This window comes from Bos indicus, chromosome X (genome assembly GCF_029378745.1).
Source record: "Bos indicus isolate NIAB-ARS_2022 breed Sahiwal x Tharparkar chromosome X, NIAB-ARS_B.indTharparkar_mat_pri_1.0, whole genome shotgun sequence".
NCBI lineage: Eukaryota > Metazoa > Chordata > Mammalia > Artiodactyla > Bovidae > Bos > Bos indicus.
Window position 1 is genome coordinate 118,415,486 of NC_091789.1, and position 20,985 is coordinate 118,436,470.

General features: G+C 36.9%; 1 protein-coding gene across 9 annotated transcripts in view; it reads left to right on the forward strand.

Moving 5' to 3' along the window:
• The window catches only part of DMD (dystrophin), a 2,362,639-nt gene that overhangs the window by 560,215 nt on the left and 1,781,439 nt on the right, over window positions 1-20,985 (forward strand). For all 9 annotated transcript variants that reach the window (XM_070783459.1, XM_070783466.1, XM_070783462.1 and 6 more), the window contains exon 7: window positions 4,127-4,245. In XM_070783459.1, the coding sequence (XP_070639560.1) occupies window positions 4,127-4,245 (119 nt within the window). The remainder of the gene's footprint in view (window positions 1-4,126; window positions 4,246-20,985) is intronic.

Below are 20,985 nucleotides of genomic sequence, written 5' to 3' on the forward strand. Positions count from 1 at the left end.
TGGAGATCAGTAGAGAAATAGCTCAGAAAGAATGAAGGGATGGAGCCAAAGCAAAAACAACACCCAATTGTGAATGGGACTGGTGATAGAAGCAAGATTCGATGCTGTAAAGAGCAATATTGCATAGGAACCTGGAATGTTAGGTCCATGAATTAAGGCAAATTGGAAGTGCTCAAATAGGAGATGGCAAGAGTGAACATCAACATTCTAGAAATCAGTGAACTAAGATGGACTGGCATGGGTGAATTTAACTCAGATGACCATTATATCTACTACTGTGGGCAGGAATCCTTTAGAAGAAATGGAGTAGCCATCATAGTCAACAAAAGAGTCTGAAAAGCAGTACATGAATGCAATCTCAAAAACAACAGAATGATCTCTGTCCGTTTTCAAGGCAAACCATGCAATATTATGGTAATTCAAGTCTATGCCCCAACCAGTAACGCCGAAGAAGCTGAAGTCGAACAGTTCTATGAAGACCTACAAGATCTTCTAGAACTAACACCCAAAAAAGATGTCCTTTTCATTATAGGGAACTGGAATGCAAAAGTAGGAAGTCAAGAAACACCTGGAGTAACAGGCAAATTTGGCCTTGGAGTACAGAATGAAGCAGGGCAAAGGTTAATAGAGTTCTGCCAAGAGAACACACTGGTCATAGCAAACACCCTCTTCCAGCAACACAAGAAAAACTCTACGCATGGACATCACCAGATGGTCGACACCAAAATCAGATTGATTATATTCTTTGCAGTGAAAGATGGAGAAGCTCTATACAGTCAGCAAAAATGAGAATGGGAGCTGACTGTAGCTCAGATCATGAACTTCTTATTGCCAAATTCAGACTTAAATTGAAGAAAGTAGGGAAAACCACTAGACCATTCAGGTATGATGTAAATCAGATCCCTTATGACTATACAGTGGATTGAGAAATAGATTTAAGGGACTAGATCTGATAGACAGCATGCCTGATGAACTATGGATGGAGGTTCATGACATTGTACAGGAGACAGGAATCAAGACCATCCCCAAGAAAAAGAAATGCAAAAAAAAGCAAAATGGCTGTCTGAGGAAGCCTTACAAATAGCTGTGCAAAGAAGAGAAGTGAAAAGCAAAGGAGAAAAGGAAAGATATACCCATTTGAATGCAGAGTTCCAAAGAATAGCAAAGAGAGATAAGAAAGCCTTCCTCAGCTATCAATGAAAAGAAATAGAGGAAAACAATAGAATGGGAAAGACTAGAGATCTCTTTAAGAAAATTAGAGATACCAAGGGAACATTTCATGCAAAGATGGGCTCAACACAGGACAGAAATGGTAGGGACCTAACAGAAGCAGAAGATATTAAGAAGAGGTGGCAAGAATACACAGAATTGTACAAAAAAGATCTTCATGACCCAGATAATCACCATGGTGTGATCACTCACCTAGAGCCAGACATCCTGGAATATGAAGTCAAGTGGGCCTTAGGAAGCATCACTACGAACAAAGCTAGTGGAGGTGATGGAATTCCAGTTGAGCTATTTCAAATCTTGAAAGATGATGCTGTTAAAGTGCTGCACTCAATATGCCAGCAAATTTGGAAATCTCAGCAGTGGCCACAGGACTGGAAAAGATCAGTTTTCATTCCAATCCCAAAGAAAGGCAATGCCAAAGAATGCTCCAACTACCACACAGTTGCACTCATCTCACACGTTAGTAAAGTAATGCTTAAAATTCTCTAAGCCAGGCTTCAGCAATATGTGAACCATGAACTTTGCACTCATCTCACACGTTAGTAAAGTAATGCTTAAAATTCTCCAAGCCAGGCTTCAGCAATATGTGAACCATGAACTTCCAGATGTTCATGCTGGTTTTAGAAAAGGCAGAGGAACCAGAGATCAAATTGTCAACATCTGCTGGATCATGGAAAAAGCAAGAGAGTTCCAGAAAAACATCTATTTCTGCTTTATTGACTATGCCAAAGCCTTTGACTGTGTGGATTACAATAAACTGTGGAAAATTCTGAAAGAGATGGGAATACCAGACCACCTGATCTGCCTCTTGAGAAATTTGTATGCAGGTCAGGAAGCAACAGTTAGAACTGGACATGGAACAACAGACTGGTTCCAAATAGGAAAAGGAGTCCGTCAAGGCTGTATACTGTCACCCTGTTTATTTAACTTATATGCAGAGTACATCATGAGAAACACTGGGCTGGAAGAAGCACAAGCTGGAATCAAGATTGCCGGGAGAAATATCAATAACCTCAGATATGCAGATGACACCACCCTTATGGCAGAAAGTGAAGAGGAACTAAAAAGCCTCTTGATGAAAGTGAAAGAGGAGAGTGAAAAAGTTGGCTTAAAGCTCAACATTCAGAAAACGAAGATCATGGCATCCGGTCCCATCATTTCATGGGAAATAGATGGGGAAACAGTGGAAACAGTGTCAGACTTTATTTTTTGGGGCTCCCAAATCACTGCAGATGGTGACTGCAGCCATGAAATTAAAAGACGCTTACTCCTTGGAAGGAAAGTTATGACCAACCTAGATAGCATATTCAAAAGCAGAGACATTACTTTGCCAACAAAGGTCCATCTAGTCAAGGCTATGGTTTTTCCAGTGGTCACCTATGGATGTGAGAGTTGGACTGTGAAGAAAGCTGAGCACCGAAGAACTGATGCTTTTGAACTGTGGTGTTGGAGAAGACTCTTGAGAGTCCCTTGGACTGCAAGGAGATCCAACCAGTCCATTCTAAAGGAGATCAGTCCTGGGTGTTCTTTGGAAGGACTGATGCTAAAGCTGAAACTCCAGTACTTCGGCCACCTCATACGAAGAGTTGACCCACTGGTAAAGACCCTGATGCTGGGAGGAATTGGGGGCAGGAGGAGAAGGGAATGCCAGAGGATGAGATGGCTGGATGACATCACCGATGGATGTACATGAGTTTGCTTAAACTCCAGGAGTTGGTGATGGACAGTTGGTGATTCATGGAGTCGCAAAGAGTCAGACACGACTGAGCGACTGAACCGAACTGAAAGAGGAATAGGAAATGATTCCATGTATGCTTGTTTTGGGGCCAGGCAATTTTAGATGGAAGAAGGGTGGGGAGGAACTCATCAACGTGAAATTTTAGATGGAAGGAGGGCAGGGAAGAACTCATCAACATGACTTTTGAGTAAATACCCAAAGGCAGTGGAAGAGTAAGCCATGTCAATGTCTAGGGGAATAGAATTCTAGGCATAGGGAACAGCAAGTGCATATGCAGGAAATGATCTAGCCTGTCTGAGGAACATGAGGGGGGAGGCAAGAAATAAAATCAGAGAGTTAATGGGGAGCCAGAACATGTAGGGTCTTATAGGTCACATTTAAATCAGTGAAGTTTACTCCCTCGATAGGAGGGATTTGAGAAGGTTATGATGAAACATTTTACCAGATCACTGCAACAACTCTGCTGAGAATAGATTAACAAGGGTGAGGGTGGGAAGAGGGAAGCAGTTAGAAAGCTAATGGAGTGATCTGTGCAGGCTATGAGGAGGGGTTGGATTGAGGATAGTGTGAAGTGGCCAAATGCTGGATATATTTCCAACTAAGTGTTCTGTGAGGGTGAAAGAGTCATCAAAGTTGACCCCAAGTTTCTCTACTGAGCACTACAAGTTTGACCTTGTTATTGATTGTTGAAGAAGGGAGAACTATAAGACAAGTAGATGAGGTGGGGTAGTGTGATGGGGATGAATATCAGAAGGTCATTTTTGAACACTTGAGTCTTGCCATGACTCTCAGTAGAAATACTGGGTAAACAGATGGATCTAGAGTCTGAAGTTCAGGCAGGAGATCTGGGCAGGGCTTATAGAATTAGAAGATACCAACAAATGGCTGGTCTTTAAATCCATGAGATTGGATGAGATGAACACATGTTTGTTGCTTGGATAAGATAGAATCAATTCTACTTTGTTTTCTTCTGGATCTTCTATTATAATTGTGCCTGGTTTGAATGAGAACTGTCATTGAAGAGTACTGAAGAGTAACACTCACCTCTTAAGGAATGTGGGCATGGGTTGTCTGTCAATCAAAAATCAGAATTGAAGTGAATCTCATGAAATGTTTTCAATCAGTTTATATTTGTCTTTATATTTGTGTGTGTTTCAGGCCAGACCTGTTTGATTGGAATAGTGTGGTTCGCCAGCAGTCAGCTACACAACGACTGGAACATGCATTCAACATTGCCAAATATCAATTAGGCATAGAGAAACTACTGGATCCTGAAGGTTGGTGCATTTCTAAACTGCTACTGTTTTTAGCACAGTTTAAAGTTTATCAGCTCAGACCTCACATTTTCACAAACTAAGCACAAACTAGAAACTGTGCATTGTGTTTTTCTGTATTCCAGGTGTATTTAAAATGTTCTGCCTTCCTGAAATGTATTATGAATCATCACATATGATATTAGTTCTCAAATCCCAATATCTGAAACTAAAATATAAAAGTTTAGAAAAAGACACAAGCCTTTAGAATGTGTATGCTTCACAGATGAAGTATACTATGTTTAGAGTACACTGTCTCCAAACAATTCTAAAAAGTTCATGTTTTGCTTTTTCTACCAAGAGATTTGATACATGAATTGGCTGTAATTAGTTAGCTACTCTTGGCACTTTCATTCATATACTGTATAAAAGGCAACATGGTTTACTGTTTAAATCAGGGAATCTTTTCCTGGTGCTGATTCTGTTGTAATTGGTTACTGTAGGGGAAGTCCTCCATTGACTAGTTATTCTTTTTCTGCTTCTTTAGTTGATGGGCAGCACTGTATTTATGGGGTCTTCCCTGTAGCTCAAATGGTAAAGAATCTGCCTGCAATGCAGGAGACCCAGGTTTGATTCCTGGATCAGGAAGATCCTCTGGAAAAGGGAATGGCAGTCCACTTCAGTATTCCTCTCTGGAATCCCATGGACAGAGGAGCCTGGCAGGCTACAGTCCATGGGATTGCAAAGATTTGGACATGACTGAGCAACTAACACTACTACTACTGTATTGATATTTTTATAATATTCAGATCAGATCAGTTGCTCAGTCATGTCCGACTCTTTGCGAACCCATGAATCACAGCACGCCAGGCCTCCCTGCCCATCACCAACTCCCGGAGTTCACTCAGACTCACGTCCATCGAGTCAGTGATGCCATCCAGCCATCTCATCCTCTGTCGTCCCCTTCTCCTCCTGCCCCCAATCCCTCCCAGCATCAGAGTCTTTTCCAATGAGTCAACTCTTCACATGAGGTGGCCAAAGTACTGGAATTTCAGCTTCAGCATCATTCCTTCCAAAGAAATCCCAGGGCTGATCTCCTTCAGAATGGACTGGTTGGACGTAAATTCCATCCTTATGTTTGGTGCTGTGTAGTCATATCTACAAACATGTGGATTAGAGGGATAATAATTCCTGACCTCTGCTTTTCTTCTAGCCTATGAGGCACTTTTTAATCTGCCAACTTCTTTGAAATTGCAAGCTATATTCTCTTTACTGAGGCTTTACCACACTCTAAACCCAGAAGTTGGAGAAGCTGTATCAGTGGGATTGATTATCTGTGATATATTAATAATTCAAGATGATATTTGAGTAGGGTTATATAATTCTTCCATCTTGGGAATATTGAATCAATCCCAAATCAGGAGATCCTTGAGTGGTGATCATGGGTCCCATCAGGAAAAGTTCCAAAATAACTCAGAGGATAGCCTTTCACTGGTGAATTTATCATCAACCAGAATCTATTACTTAGTGTTACAGATCTAGAAACCTGATTGCCTTATCTTATTCATAGCAGACCTATATTATTGGTGGGTCTTATTCATGGCAGACCCATAGTGGTGGGGGAGTTAATTTTAAACAAAACAAGATTTAAAAAAATGACATAATCAAAATGGAAGCTCAGATATTATAAATGAGATATTTAAGAGAACCAGAATAATCATATCTAATTGACCCCTGTATATGGACTTTGGAAGGGAAAATTATAGCAATGCAAATGTGTTTGTGAAGTGGGAATCAGATTAAGTATACTAGAAATGTTTCCTCTCCTTTAGATAATACATACCTCTAACCTCTTCTTATTGCTTCAATAGATAGATGGTCAGTGTCCTTCCAGTCTCTGTTTAGCTCTAAGGGAGAAATTGTATCAATCATATTTCCTTGTCTTGCAAGATGGGGGAGGGTTACTTCACTATTAACTCCTAGTACCAATATATGTATTTTTTCATACTCCAGTGAGGTAGAGATGCAGACATAATGAAAATATGAACTCTAGTTCCTGAGGATGAGAGCTATAGTGTGTGAACCTGAAGGATAAGCCTGTTAGTAGTTTTTTTTGTTTTGTTTTGTTAAATCTGCATATGGTCATTTCTTTCATCTGATATATATGCTCAAGTTATTCTTGTGTGTGCCCTCTCCTTTCATAAAATAGTAAGTTTAAAATATATCTTTTCCTTGAGTTATAAAATGGCTTTTGATCTCTAAGTCCTCCTTTGAATAGTGAAGTAAGCGGATCCAGAATAGACATCCAAATCATAATTGGAAAGTAGATTGATATGCCTATAATCAGAAAAAGGCAGTTAAATAATGTATTTTATAGCATAAAAGAGCCTGATATGCCCAATTCCATTTTCCTAAGTGGCAAGTATGTGTCAAAATGCACATCATATAGGCTTGTAGGAACACCCTCAACACAGTAAAGAAATTACTCTCCAATTAAAAATAAATAAATTTAAAAACAAAGGGAAAAAATACCTCAAACCTGACAATTTGAAGTCAACCAAACACAGTATGAAATACAAGCTGATTAATAAAGATCAAACCACTGGTTATAGTTTCATTTTGCCAATGAACTCTTGGATCTGAAAACTTTTGCTGTTTAGGACTCCCTTCCGAGTCAAAGAGCATTCCATTTCCTAAAATGGTTTATTAAAGTTTTTTTATGGATTTCAATAAGGTAAAGATTAAGTATAAATCTTAATGTTTTTTAGGTATCTATCAGTTCCCGCCAGTGTGTTAGGGAAATACTCAAATGTGCATTCAAAGACTTAAGTCTTAGATTGTAAGAGATACTATTCTGTCTTTGCGATTAACTAATTAGAAAATAAAAATCCCAATGATTTAGGTAATTTTTTCTTTTAATTATCATTGATATCATCTGTTGAAAATACATTGAGCTATAATTTTTTAATGCACATTTGTGTATTTCCCTAACACACTGGCAGACTCATAGACTTCTTGCATGCCCTGTATGGCATTGCTGACTCAATGGACGTGAGTCTGAGTGAACTCTGGGAGTTGGTGATGGACAGGGAGGCCTGGTGTGCTGCGATTCATGGGGTCGCAAAGAGTTGGACACGACTGAGCGACTGATCTGATCTGATCTGATAGTAATTACCTTTGAGAAGTTCATATTTTTATTTAACCACATATTGGTCCTTTAGCTTATACATGATGATTTCGGCTATTTTTCAAAGCAATTTTCTTTTCATATCTAATATGCCCCTTAGGAGGCTAATGAAACATTCAGCTTTGCATTTGGGGAGATATTTATTATTGGGGGATTGAAGTTACATTTGGTTTAAAGAAATACCCACCCAAAAATGTCTTTAGAATTTTAAACATATGCTTTGTTGATTGGGTTGATTTACAAATTAAACAAGTCATTGAAATATAATTTGGAGCTTTTCATATCTTGTGTATATCGACTTTGGTATGCTTCGTTTGACCTTAACTGTTGTTTTGAGGCCTGAGGTTTGGTTTTAAGTGGAATTGCCTTTTAAAATGAGTAGCAATAGGCATTAGCATAACCAATTTCAGGAGCTGTTTCTGGTAGTTTAAATGTTAACATATGCAAAAATAAGTACTACTAAGGTAAAATTATTTAATACTTTATGCGTCTTTATGCTCATAGATATAAAAGGTTTATCTCCTTCCAAACATATCCTATTGTGAGTCATTCGATTCATTTTCTCTTATGATTTCCCTATAAGACACACACAGTAGTGCTTTGTGGGTTTCATATGCATTGTTTGCTTCCCTGAGTTTCAAACAAATTGGTTTGTTTGCAGATCCACACAATACTTTATGCATTAAAAGAGTGCTTTGTCAGCTTTTCCTTGTGAATAGCAAAGTGAAGATGCTCTTCTTAAAGAAATAAAAAAAAAAAAATCAGGGATAAAAATATATGCCAGTTCTAGATGACTTTTGACTATAGTAAGTCATTTCCATCTGGGATGTGCAAGATGATGCTCACATCATCCATGGTTTACCAGACTGACTTTAGAATGAAAAATGAATGACAGGAGTAAAATTTGATGAACACTAGGGCTTTCAAGAAATATTTATGACCTCAAAATGACATTAACAAGCCAATTAGTTTGGTTTTAATCCACTTCATTTTCCCAGGGTGAGGATGGTGACACAGAGTCTATTTTCTGCCTGGCTAATCTGTGCATCGCTCTTGAGTTGCTTTTAGAGCCTACCTTTCCAAGAATTAGCTCTTCTTTTTTAAAGTTTTCTTCCTGAATGAATGGTTTCAGACTTCAGTTGACCTGCATGCAGTTGATTAGTCTTCAGAAAGTAATCAAGAGAAGATATATAGCTTTTGTTGTAAAAGAAAGTCCTTAAGACTTCTTTTTAGGTGGTTTGAGCAAGTAGTGTGCTTTTTTTTTGTTTCTATCCTTGTTCCGTTCATCACATTTTGATACCATTAAGAATGCTAATAAGTAATTTACACTAAGCTAAAGTGGAAAGAGAAAACCAACTCAGATGGATCTTTTTAATGTAAATAACTCGAGCTTTTTATGGACAGGCACACTCATTTCATATCATTTAGACTGTTTTTTTTTTTCTAGAACCCATTGTGAAATACCTTGGTTTTCAGAGAATGTAATGAGGTTGAAATATACTGGTGTTTCTTATGTGTATAACATTTCAAGTAGAAGTTATTATTGTAAATACATGACACACTTTACCACCAAACTCTCTGCAGTACAAAATGTTCTTTTTCCCCATATATTAAAGTATTTTAATAGTACATATTGAATTAAAATGGCCATTGCCTTTTTGATGGCAAAGCAACAAAATATATATATTCTTTTGTATTACTGATTAATATTGTTATCTCTGGCAGAGTGGTTTTAGAGATATTATAAATTGTAATTATCTAATAGGAAATCTCAAGTTTTTTGGATAACAGTTCTTAGTCTACCTATTTTGCTATGGAAAATAGAAAATATCATCAACTGCTTTTACAGATATGATAACAGAATGAAAGAAAGTGAAAGTGAAGTCGCTCAGTCGTGTCTGACTCTTTGCGACCCCATGAACTGTAGCCCACCAGGCTCCTCAGTCTATGGAATTTTCCAGGCAAGAGTACTGGAGTGGGGTGCCATTTCCTTTTCCAGGGGATCTTCCCAACCCAGGGATCGAACCCAGGTCTCCTGCACTGCAGGCAGACACTTTACTGTCTGAGCCACCAGGGAAGCCTATTATATCAACAGGAGACCAGTTTTTCCAGGGTTTCTTTTTAAAGGAAGCATTAAAATTTGATCATTAGAGCCGAATTATATCATTTAATGGCGTTAAGTAATAATAATGAAAATATTTCTTTAATTTTGAACTTCAGTAGATTGCAGTTGAAATGAGTAAATTAGAGATGGCATTATTGTATTAGCAAAGGAATGGGCAACATTAGATTTAGTGTTGGCATCTTATTTGCTTAATGTATATTCAGCACAACCTTTTAGTAAAGGAATTTGGGAAATATTGTGTTAAATTATTTAAATATATACTTTGATTAGCATTGATTAGAACAGAAAATAGCATTGACTGTCTATTGCCACTTTAATATAATTTAATGCATTTGAGTTACGATTACTTTAGCTGAGTATCTGGAGGCATCCTCAAATTTATCATTGCTACTATATAAGAAAGATCTTTGAGGGGCAGGGAGGCAGTACTTTGTAATACATAGCAAAATAAATAGATGAAAACTTTCTATGTGGGTAAAAAGGTTACCAATATTAGTAAATAAATATTAGCATATAAATGAGGCTAAAGATACTGCATTAATATTGTGATAGAGGTAAATGTACTAACATTAAGATATTAGTGTTGTAATCTGTTTCCTGATCAAGAACTTTCAAATTGCTTATTGCAACAGAAATTTTAAAAATGGTTATGTTACTATACAGTTTCCAGTAACCTGAAATGCTAACAAAGCATATGAGACAGAGAGAGAGGGAGAGAGGAAGAGAAAGAGAGAATGAATCTCATGTTTATTTTTGATATCCTATCATCTACCTTTATTCTCAGTTCAGATAACCTAGCAAACGAATATTTTCAGGACAGTTTGAACGAATCACTAATAAATTGAAGTGATTCTTGTTCTGTTGATCCATTTCAATTGCTTGGATGACAGAAATAATTGAATGCAACCATCCCAAATTCAGCCATTTAGACAACTTGCAAAATATTAAAAAGGCAGTGTGTGTACATGGCGTGAATTTACTCTTTAAGTATTTTCTACTCATTTTTATGTTCTTTTTTAATTCATCACAATTTTGACCTTATGGAAAATAGTCGGCCAATTTATATATATTTTTAATCTCTGTTAGGAGTTTGTTAAAAGGAATATTATTCATTGTTAAGCAGTGGGCTTCCCAGGTGGCTCAGTGGTAAAGACTCCGCCTGCCAATGAAGGAAACACAAGAGACCCAGGTTCGATCCCTGGGTCAGGAAGATCTTCTGTAGAAGGAAATGGCAACCCAACCCAGTATTCTTGCCTGAAAAATCTCATGAGGAGCCTGGTGTGCTACAATCCATGGGGTAGCGAAGAGTCGGACACAACTCAGTGACTGAACACACACTGAAGTAATGTAGTTTCTTGCTAGGTTGTGGAACTTAAATAATGACATATAATCTAATCATGTGATTTAAGGTTTTCATCCTGGATGAGTGTCTTTAGCAAATTTGTTCAGAAGTGTTTGAGTATAATCCTTGTCTATGTTACCAAGAATCTCTTTTTAATTACTTTACCAGGATGGTTTTTACAACTAGTTTTTATTTAAGTAGGGGCTTCCCTGGTGGCTCAGCTGGTAAAGAATCTGCCTGCAATGCCAGAGATCTGGGTTTGATCCCTGGGTTGGGATGATACCCTGGAGAAGGGAACAGCTACCCAATCCAGCATTCTGGCCTGGAGAGTTCCGTGGATGTATAGCCCATGGGGTCGCAAAGAGTCGGACATGAATGAAGGACTTTCACCTTATTTAAGTGGGGGAAACATAACATCCTATGCCTATGCAGTCACAATAAATAATATTGAATGACAGGCCATCTATAAATTCTTTAAACAGTTGGAAAATATGTCCACCGTGTTCCAGTGCTGAATGACATACAGTAGATATTTTGTGGATGGTGTCCCCAGGTATGTCATCACTAGGAATCCATTAGTCTGTTAAGGAAATATATTTGAAACAAAATTTGTTGTTCCTTTGTTACTGATTTTAATAAGACATATCTAATAAGTGAGATAGTAGCAATTATGAGTAAAGTTTTTTTGTAATTATTATTTGTATTATTTATCATGGGACAATGTAGAGTTAATTAAAAACATTTTAAATATTCAAATGATTATAGAAAATGATAAAATGGCATAAATAGTTTTGAAATTTATATGCAGTTTTAATAAAATCAGTGATGATGTTTGAAAGTAAAGCATATGTTCCTTATAGTTGGGATATTTTTGTTCATTTCACAGTCTTCAAAATGGAATTAGCTGTGTTTGATTAAAAAAATAGATGGTATCATAGAACTTTCAAATGAATATATGAAAACCTAAAAGCTGAGTGCTAAGAAAAATAGGTGTCAGGTTGGTACATAGGTTTTCTGATTAAATCACATCTCTATATAAAAATACATGGGCCATTGAACAGCTGGAATATGAAATAAAAATGTAAATATATTAGTTACAATGGTATTTGGATAAAATAGTAATGAACTAGAGTCTTGGTGAATGCCATTTAATTTTTATAACAGGATAATTCTCATAAAAATGAAATTTAATTATTGTAAAGAATTATATAATCACAAGACTTAAGTGTAGTCTTGTGATTATACTTAAAACTAATATAGTATACTTTTATATTTATTTGCTTATGGCAAACTTGTGGAGTTAGTGGGTCATATGCTATCTCCTTGAGAGATGAGAAAACTGAAACAGCTATTAAATGATTGGGGAGGTTATGTATTATTAAAATTTAATAAGTTGGTTGAAATCGAGTATTTTTACTTTTTAGAAATAATCAATTGTTCTGCAGTATTATTCTTGTGAGATTTTAAAAAATATTGCTGGAAAGTTTCTACCTGAACTCAAAGTACTGTTTTTCCTAAAAATAATTTTCTTATTTATCACTAGTGATATAAATTAAAATATACGAAGTTCTTTTTGATAAAATCTAACGAAAATTTCAGTAAGACAACCATGTTTTGGGAACCTCACATTTGTTTTGTGCAGTAGTTCTTGGGCAGTTTATCTTTATTTTATAGATGGAAAAACTGAGGCTTAGAGAGCTTTACTAAGACCAGGATCACCCAGCCAATAGAAAGATGTGCAAAAATCAAATTCAGTTTTACCTCTCCTCAAAGTTGATATTCTTTCCAATGGGGTTGCTCAGTAAAATCACCTGGGGAGACTTATGAAAACATTGGGATTAGAGCTTATATTTTTTATTTTATTGATTAATTTTTTTATAATTTTTTTATTTTGTTATTATTTTTTTTGTTGGGCCCTGACATTAGAAATTTTTAAAAGCTCGTCAGGTGAGACTGTCATATAACTAAGGTAAAGTAGTTGCAATAGAACAATGGCTTCTGTAGATAAGTCTTTTTAGAGGATAAAACCCAGAATCTGTTGTACCAGGGTTTTAAAAAGATTTCTAGCATTTTCTTCCTCAAGAGGTGACTAAGCCTGCTGTTCAAATCTTCAGTTATTGGAGCCTTGCTTATTGCTAACAGTCCTGTTGTTAATGAGAAATGGTTCGTCCACCAGATAAAATGGAAATAGACTAGCTGTCACGTAAGACTGGCTACCAAAAACATTCTCTTTTAGGATTAAGGGACTTACCTTATCTGCTGTCCGCACAGCTCGCTCTCTCTCTCCCTCCCTTCTGTTTATTACTCATGGACGTATTTGTGATAGAATGACGCTCTCACGCACACACTGATTCCACCAAAGGCTTGTCCCAGACAACCTGTGTGTGGAGGTCGTACCTGGCTTTCTGTCCTTTTATTTATTTGTTCTTTATACTCTTCCTCTCTCACTTTGATCCTAATTAGTGTCTCTGTGCCCTGTCATCAAGGGTTTGGTGATCCCTTTTTCAGCTAGTAAATCTCTCTTTCATTGGCACAGCTGATAAAGCCTCATTCCAGAGGAAATTTTTAATAACAACAAAGGGATAATAAAAGAAAAAACTGTTTAAAAGTGGCAGTGAAATAATTTTTTCACAGGACAAGTCTGTGATCCTATAAATCCATTTAAAAGAGGGAAACAGCTTTAGTTAACTTCATGATCTCTGATATTAATGCCAGAAATAGATTGACTTTAATCACAAGCCATTTATCTAGGATTAGTTTTGCTAAGCAGTCTGTTTTTCAGCCGAATATGACTTTTAGTGACAATATATAACAGTCATTGGAGCCTGCAGTATCACTGTGGTTTTAAGGGATCAAATTGGCAATTTTACTCACAGATGCGATGGAATTCAGTCTAATACTACATTGACTTAGCTGTATAGAAGGATACAAGGCAAGAGATAAGCTGGAATCTTTATGACATTGAGTGGCCCAGAAGCACCCAGAATACACACATTTGCACCTTATGCACATGGGGTAAGAGCTAGGGTTCATGTGGGCCACTTGACATGAGGAAGCTCTATCCATGATTTCCCGCTAATAATGACAGTCCTTCTGCTAACAGAGGATAAAGGCTTGCATGTCAGTACACAGCCCCTCCTCATTAGCCTAAGAGCAGTCGTACTTAGCCAACAAAAGCGGCACGACTTTACCAGTTGTCTCAGCTCCCTAGTTCTTGGAAAACACAATTCTCCAGTCATTTTCCCAGGAAAGCTTAGACCTGATTTTAACCTTTTATTCCTAGAGCCAACTAGTCTTGGGTTGAAATCCAGTTTTTGCATTTAATTATTTATATGGTGCTGGGAAACTTTCTGAGCCTTGGTTTTGCTCATTGTGCAAAGTTGAATCAATGATATCTACCTGATAGAGTTACTGTAAGGCTTAAGTTGAATAATGTGTGTATGTGCTCAGTCCTGCCTGACTCTTTTGCAGTCCCATGGACTATAGCCATCGGATTCTCTAGGCAAGAATACTGGAGTGGGTTACCATTTCCTTTTCTGACCCGTGTCTCTTGCATCTCCTGCCTTGGCAGGTGGATCCTTTACCTCTGCACTGCCTGGTTCCCATCAGTTAAGCAATACCTGGTGCTAGTGGTAAAGAACCTGCCTGCCAATGCAGGAGACACAAGAGATGCGGGTTCAATCCCTGGGTCGGGAAGATCCCCTGGAGGAGAGCATGGCAACCCACTCCAGTATTCTTGCCTGGAGAATCCCATAGACAGAGGAACCTGGTGGGCTACAGTCCATGGGGTTGCAAAGAGTCAGACATGACCGAAGTGACTTAGTACACACACACAGGCATTCAGAAATAGCAGCTAAAACATATGTCAAGTGTCTGGAATATTGAGGAAATTAAATGTTACTTCACTTTGTATTCCTATAAATTGTCTTGATTAGAGAGAGCTGATCTTCCTAATTATTTTGCTTTCCTCCAGGATAAATGCTGACTTTCCCCGTATTAAATAATTCCCCATGTTAAATCTTCCTGTTTTTCCTGTGAACTTCCCATTCATTCCAATTTCCTGATCTGAGAGATTTTCTGGTTCACAGCTTTATTTCTGCGTCATAGCCCTTGACGTCCTTGAGTTCCAGAATATAATCTAATATTTCACAACAAACTTAAACTACATCTTGAATTCATCAGTGGTGGCATTGCACACACATGGCACACACACATGTACACATGCACATACATAGACTCGATTACACTAAAGATTCTAAACAAGTCTCCTTAAGACTGGTTCATAATTATAATACATGTTTCCTATAATTGTCATGGTATTTGTCAGGTGCTGATTAGCATACTTGCGAAAATACAGTTTTCCATCTGCAACCATAACTTTATTTAATGACATGTGGGTGGTTGAACTGGTTCCCAAGAATCTAAGGAACTTTCTTGTCTTCTGAAACCCAGAGTAGTCTTTGTACGGGAATGTTTATGTGCTCTGGTGTAATGTTTACTGTGCATTTATAAGGGCTGGCACAGTAATTAACATTTTATAAACATAATTTTATTTCATTCTCATGGCAACCTCAGGAAGAGGACACTATTATGATGACCATTTACAACTACAAAGCTTAAGAAACTTGTTCACATCTTTCAGCTCGTGGGTTGGAGTTGAGAGTCCCTGCTTGTAACTACTACAGAAAATAGTTGTAATGCAGAATATTTCTGTATTTCCTCCCTGATTTTTTTTTCTTTGCATTGATTATTACAGACCTAATTGACTTTCTTTGAAAATAGAGGAACATTAATCAGTTGCTTCCAATTGTGCTGGAAATAAATGTAAAAATCATACAAATGGGAGTCCAGACTAAGAGAGATACTGGATTCCATGTCTATACTATGATATCTCCCTCAGAGAATACTAAAATAATTAATCAAAGTGGAAAGATGTTTACAAATCTTGTGAGTTTGGGATCATATCCAAGCCACACTAGAGTTACCAAAGGGAAACACTAACCAGTTATGAATATATACCCTTCTGTTCTGTCTCTTCTTAACTCTAGATGGCAAAAGCATCACTTAAGGTATGTCAAAATATCTATCGCAAATATCTCCTCATTGGTTTGTGATGTAAACATTTCTTACATACCGTCTAAAATATTGATTAGCAAAAATAGAGGGAGAGACAAGGAGAGAAAGAGTCCTAAGAAGGACTAAATAAATCCGTACATTTTACCTAGACTTGAATATCTAAGTTTCTCTGTGTGGCACAGTTCTTTGTGTGGATATGTTATTTGAGTCAGTTGAGAACTTGGGTCTGTATAGAAGCAGCTGGACAAGTGAGCACTTTGGAAAAGTGTTTTAGAAACGGTTTCATTAGTGTTCTAGCAGTAGAGGTGCTATAGGCGAAAGCGTTTAAAGTGGAATGAGTCCATGTATACGCCTCAGGAAAAGGAGTGGCTCTTTTGTGATCTCTTGAGAACTGTTTTATTTAAAATTAATGCTATTCAGTAGGCAAGAGTATGTGGTGGAGCCCTTGATAAATGTACCTCATATCACCCAGAACATAATAGTAGACCGTGATAATGGTGTAGTTGTTGCTAACCAAAGGGAGTCTGAGCATATGTAGCAGGAAGTGGGGAAAGACTAGCCCAGAATAATAAGAATCATTGAGCACTTGGGTATTTGGAGAACCTCAGTTCAAGAAGCAGGTTTCAAAAGGCGAAAAATAAGGACAAATCCCACCTACTTCAGAATATAGCAAGTATAAAAATTAGTAAGGTATAAGCTCCTGAATAAAAACATTAAATTAATTTATGTAATTTTCTCTGCACTATTTTATCTTCAGCTTTCCTTCCGCTGAAATATAAAAAAAGTGCATATGAAGAATGAGGAAAAACCATAAAATATAGAATATTAAGAAACTAGAAGATAAATTAATCTTCACTTTGTCATGACACAAATAAATCTGATGGTTTATAATATTAGTTGCAGCAAGATTTTAGTAATATATGATGCAGTGAAAGTGTGAATGTGAGAGTGTTAGTTGCTCAGTTGTGTCTAACTCTTTGCAACCCCATGGACTGTAGCCCACCAGGCTCCTCTGTCCATGGGGATTCTCCAGGCAAGAATGTCCTCCCCCAGGGATATGATGCACAGTTTCTATTAAATGATAATATCTCTGTGTCTGTGTATTCATAGTAAGTGGAAGCATATATTTTAAGCAAAAAATATTGCAAAAGGAAAAATAATAACTTCTACATTTACTTTAGTCCTAATATATACTGGTAAGGTAACCAGTGACTAAGCACACACACATAGCCAGTGCTTGAAGGAATGCTTTCATTTGTTTAAAGTACTTTTTTCTGAGATTGATCAAGAGGCCCTTAAAAACCATTATAATTCTGAGAACTGTAATCTTGCGGAAGAAATAGAAACTTTTGACATTAGACTTTACTGTCAGAACCTGAACAGTGGTTGCCAATTCCAGCCAATTTCAGCCAATTCCAGCATTATTATAGAGCAATTCTTTTACTGGGTTGACTGTATATAGATGAATCTAAAAATGAAATAAAAAAAGGATTATTTTATAGAGCTCAAATGTTGGACAAGTAGCTAGATAGACTTGGATTTTGTTTTTCCAATGAGTATATCTACCCACACAACTAATAATCTAGGAATCTTGGAGCTTCTACTTCTATTTCTGACATTGTAATTTGTCTCAGACACTAAAGAAGCTTTTAAAATTTAGTTGCCTTGGGGTCATTATTTTATCAAGTAGAAATTCATTTTAAGTCATCAAACTCTTTTTGATTTACAACTTTACGTAAGAAAGGGTGTTGTATACTCCACATGTATAAAAAAGAAAAAGTATAGAATCTTCCAAGGAATGGATAATTCAGTATGGGCCAAAAAGGAAGTACATGGGTAATTATTATACATGACAGAATGTGACCTCATCCACAAAAATTGTTACGTATAGTCAGTTCAGTTCAGTCGCTCAGTCGTGTCTGACTCTGTGACCCCATGAATCACAGCACGCCAGGCCTCCCTGTCCATCACCAACTCCCAGAGTTCACTCAGACTCACGTCCATCGAGTCAGTGATGCCATCCAGCCATCTCATCCTCTGTCGTCTGCTTCTCCTCCTGCCCCCAATCCCTCCCAGCATCAGAGTCTTTTCCAACGAGTCAACTTTTCTCATGAGGTGGCCAAAGTATCAGAGTTTCAGCTTCAGCATCAGTCCTTCCAATGAACACCCAGGACTGATATCCTTTAGGATGGACTGGTTGGATCTCCTTGCAGTCCAAGGGACTCTCAAGAGTCTTCTCCAACACCACAGTTCAAAAGCATTAATTCTTCGGTGCTCAGCCTTCTTCACAGTCCAACTCTCACATCCATACATGACCACTGGAAAAACCATAGCCTTGACTAGATGGACCTTTCTTGGCAAAGTAATGTCTCTGCTTTTCAATATGCTATCTAGGTTGGTCATAACATATAGTAGAATATTTTTTAAAGTATTTAAACATGCTCAAGGACAGTATCCCCTTCTAATATATGTCTATGTCCAGTGAAAATGTGGATGGATCATAATCTTTTAGGTAGAATATTGAATAAATTAAAATCCACTGGATCTGTACAGTTGTCCTTGCTCTGCTTCCTTATTTTAATTCTCTGGAATTAAATACAACAATATATAAACAGAAAAGGTGATTTTGGAGCAGGAACCTAACCTGCTGTTCTGTTTCCTTATTTCTTTCAAAGTCCATTGATTTCTTAAGTAATAAACTCTTTCACCATTTTGAATGAGGTTTGGTAGATGCTGCTATCTTTTTAATACATGTGATTTCTGATAAACTATTCTGGATTTTTTGGTCATTTGTTTAAACCTGTTCTTTAGGACTGATGCCAGCTTACTTCGGTAAAAGTCATTGTGAATCTGCACGTGTGCACGTGCATGCACATATGACAGATACTCATAGGTTTGAACAGGGGTTTTTTTAAAGTTAAACCTAGTAAGATGAATCACCTCCAACGTGAGAAAAAGCTCTTTAGACTATTTTAAAGTCAACATGGAGAAGAGAAATTGGCCTATAATGCACCTTTGATTCTTAACCTTTTTGAGAGTTATCGAAGAGATGCTTCTCTATAAAGTTAACATATATTGACCATAAAATATATAAGGGAGGATGTCTACATATAAAACTTAGAAAACGGTTTAGTGGGAACAGTTGTTTTATTAGCCTTCTGCTCTTTAATGACTGAGACCATCCTGGGGCTATTTAAAAGATGATTTAATTTGTCCTCTAAACACATGGATGAGTTCACAGTGTTCTTTTTTCCTCCTTGAATCAACCATGTCTGCATTGATATTAAAAGCATGGATCAGGAATCTTTGTAATAATAAATCAGTCTTTTAAATGACTTGAAGTTGGTAATTTAAACTGCTTTAAACATAGATAAAATGAGTATTATAAATATTTGTAGCGAAATATTCCATAAACTTTCTACTTCACAATTAAAGGTTGTTTCAAGTGTAATTTTATTGTGAACTGTACTTGGGTATAACCTCAGTTTTTATGTAGTATCTATACCATTATGTTCTTCATGAAAATGATCAGTGGAACAAATAATCTTCCTAGAGATAACCTCTTCAAGTTTGCCCTAGATCAATAAATGATGCTATCATCTATTTGCTCAGCTGCTCCAAGCAAAATCTATACATCATCCTTTCACCAATCCCTGTTATCTCTAATTTTCAATTCATTCATGATGCCTTGTGGGTTATACTTTCAGAATAGATCACTAAGTCTTCACTGTCTCTCCCTCTTTACAGCCACCACTCTAGGTCAGAGTTGTCATCTCTTGACCACAGGAAGAACTTGCTAATTGCCAACTCTGCTTCCATTCTGGTTCTACCCTTAGTACCTTTATGCACAGCATCTAGGATGGTATCACACGATTCAAGTCCTTCACATTTGCTCTCCCAACTGTGTGGGTGCTTTTCTTTCACACTACATTTCACAGCCAAGGGAAATGAGCCCCAGAAAGATTTTGTACTTTTGCAAACTACTGTCAGAATAGCATGCTCCTGTGGTCCTAGGTCATGTTAAACAAGTCTCCTGTTTTAAATCTGTCCTTATGTTATTTCATATTATGCACACTGCATTTGAGAGCAGTTTTTTTTTCTTTTATATTCTAGTGGTTTCTAATCATAATATCAAGTGGATATATGAGAAACGAAATATTTTTCATTAATAGCTGTTAATGGAGAGCATAACCTGTGAACTTATCTGTCTTATATTTCATCTACCTTATGAAAATGTTGTCTTCATAATTTTTGTTGAAATATATTCAAAATTGTTTTTTTTTTTAAATTACCATGTTGCTAGTCAATATTTAACTGAAATGTGGATTAGGCAAATTACATAATAACTTCCTTTCTTATCTGGTAGCCCACATGAATATTGAGAGTATTAAGATATTACTTAAGGTATCTGCTGTCCTCTGAGGAGAATATGATCTATTTGTAGAATAAAGACAAAGCACAGCAGAAATATCTAATTTTATTTCTGTCAAGCGTGGTTTAGATGATATTTACTTACACCTTAAAAGTTTTAGTTGAATGTTCTTCCATTTCACCTAGTTTAATCTCTTAGGTAAGAGAGGTAAAGGGAGCGGTACTGCCTTATTTTCTGTGTGTTTGTTTATGTACATTCATGGGGAGATCTTGATGCAAGGAGAGAGAGAATAAGAGCAACAAGGTAGGTACGGGCCAGAAATTTGATCATACAGTAGAGGACTGACACAGTCCGAAGCACTAGGAAGGCAGGGAGACTATTGCGATAGGTAGGAGGAAGGTACCTCAATTTACTTTTTTCAGTTACTCACATAATAAATACTTATTTAGTACCTACAATGGTTTTTCCACTTGTATTTGAGTTAGGTGATGGATGTAAGAGTAAGACATTACTGCATTAGGGTATGATATACGAGGTGCAATTATGTATCTTCAAAAATCTGTTCTATTGTTGATGGTTTTTTAAATTTAATATTGTTTAGTACAATATTAATAGAGTAGACAGTACTATTGGTCCTCCTCACGTTTAACATTGGTTGTATG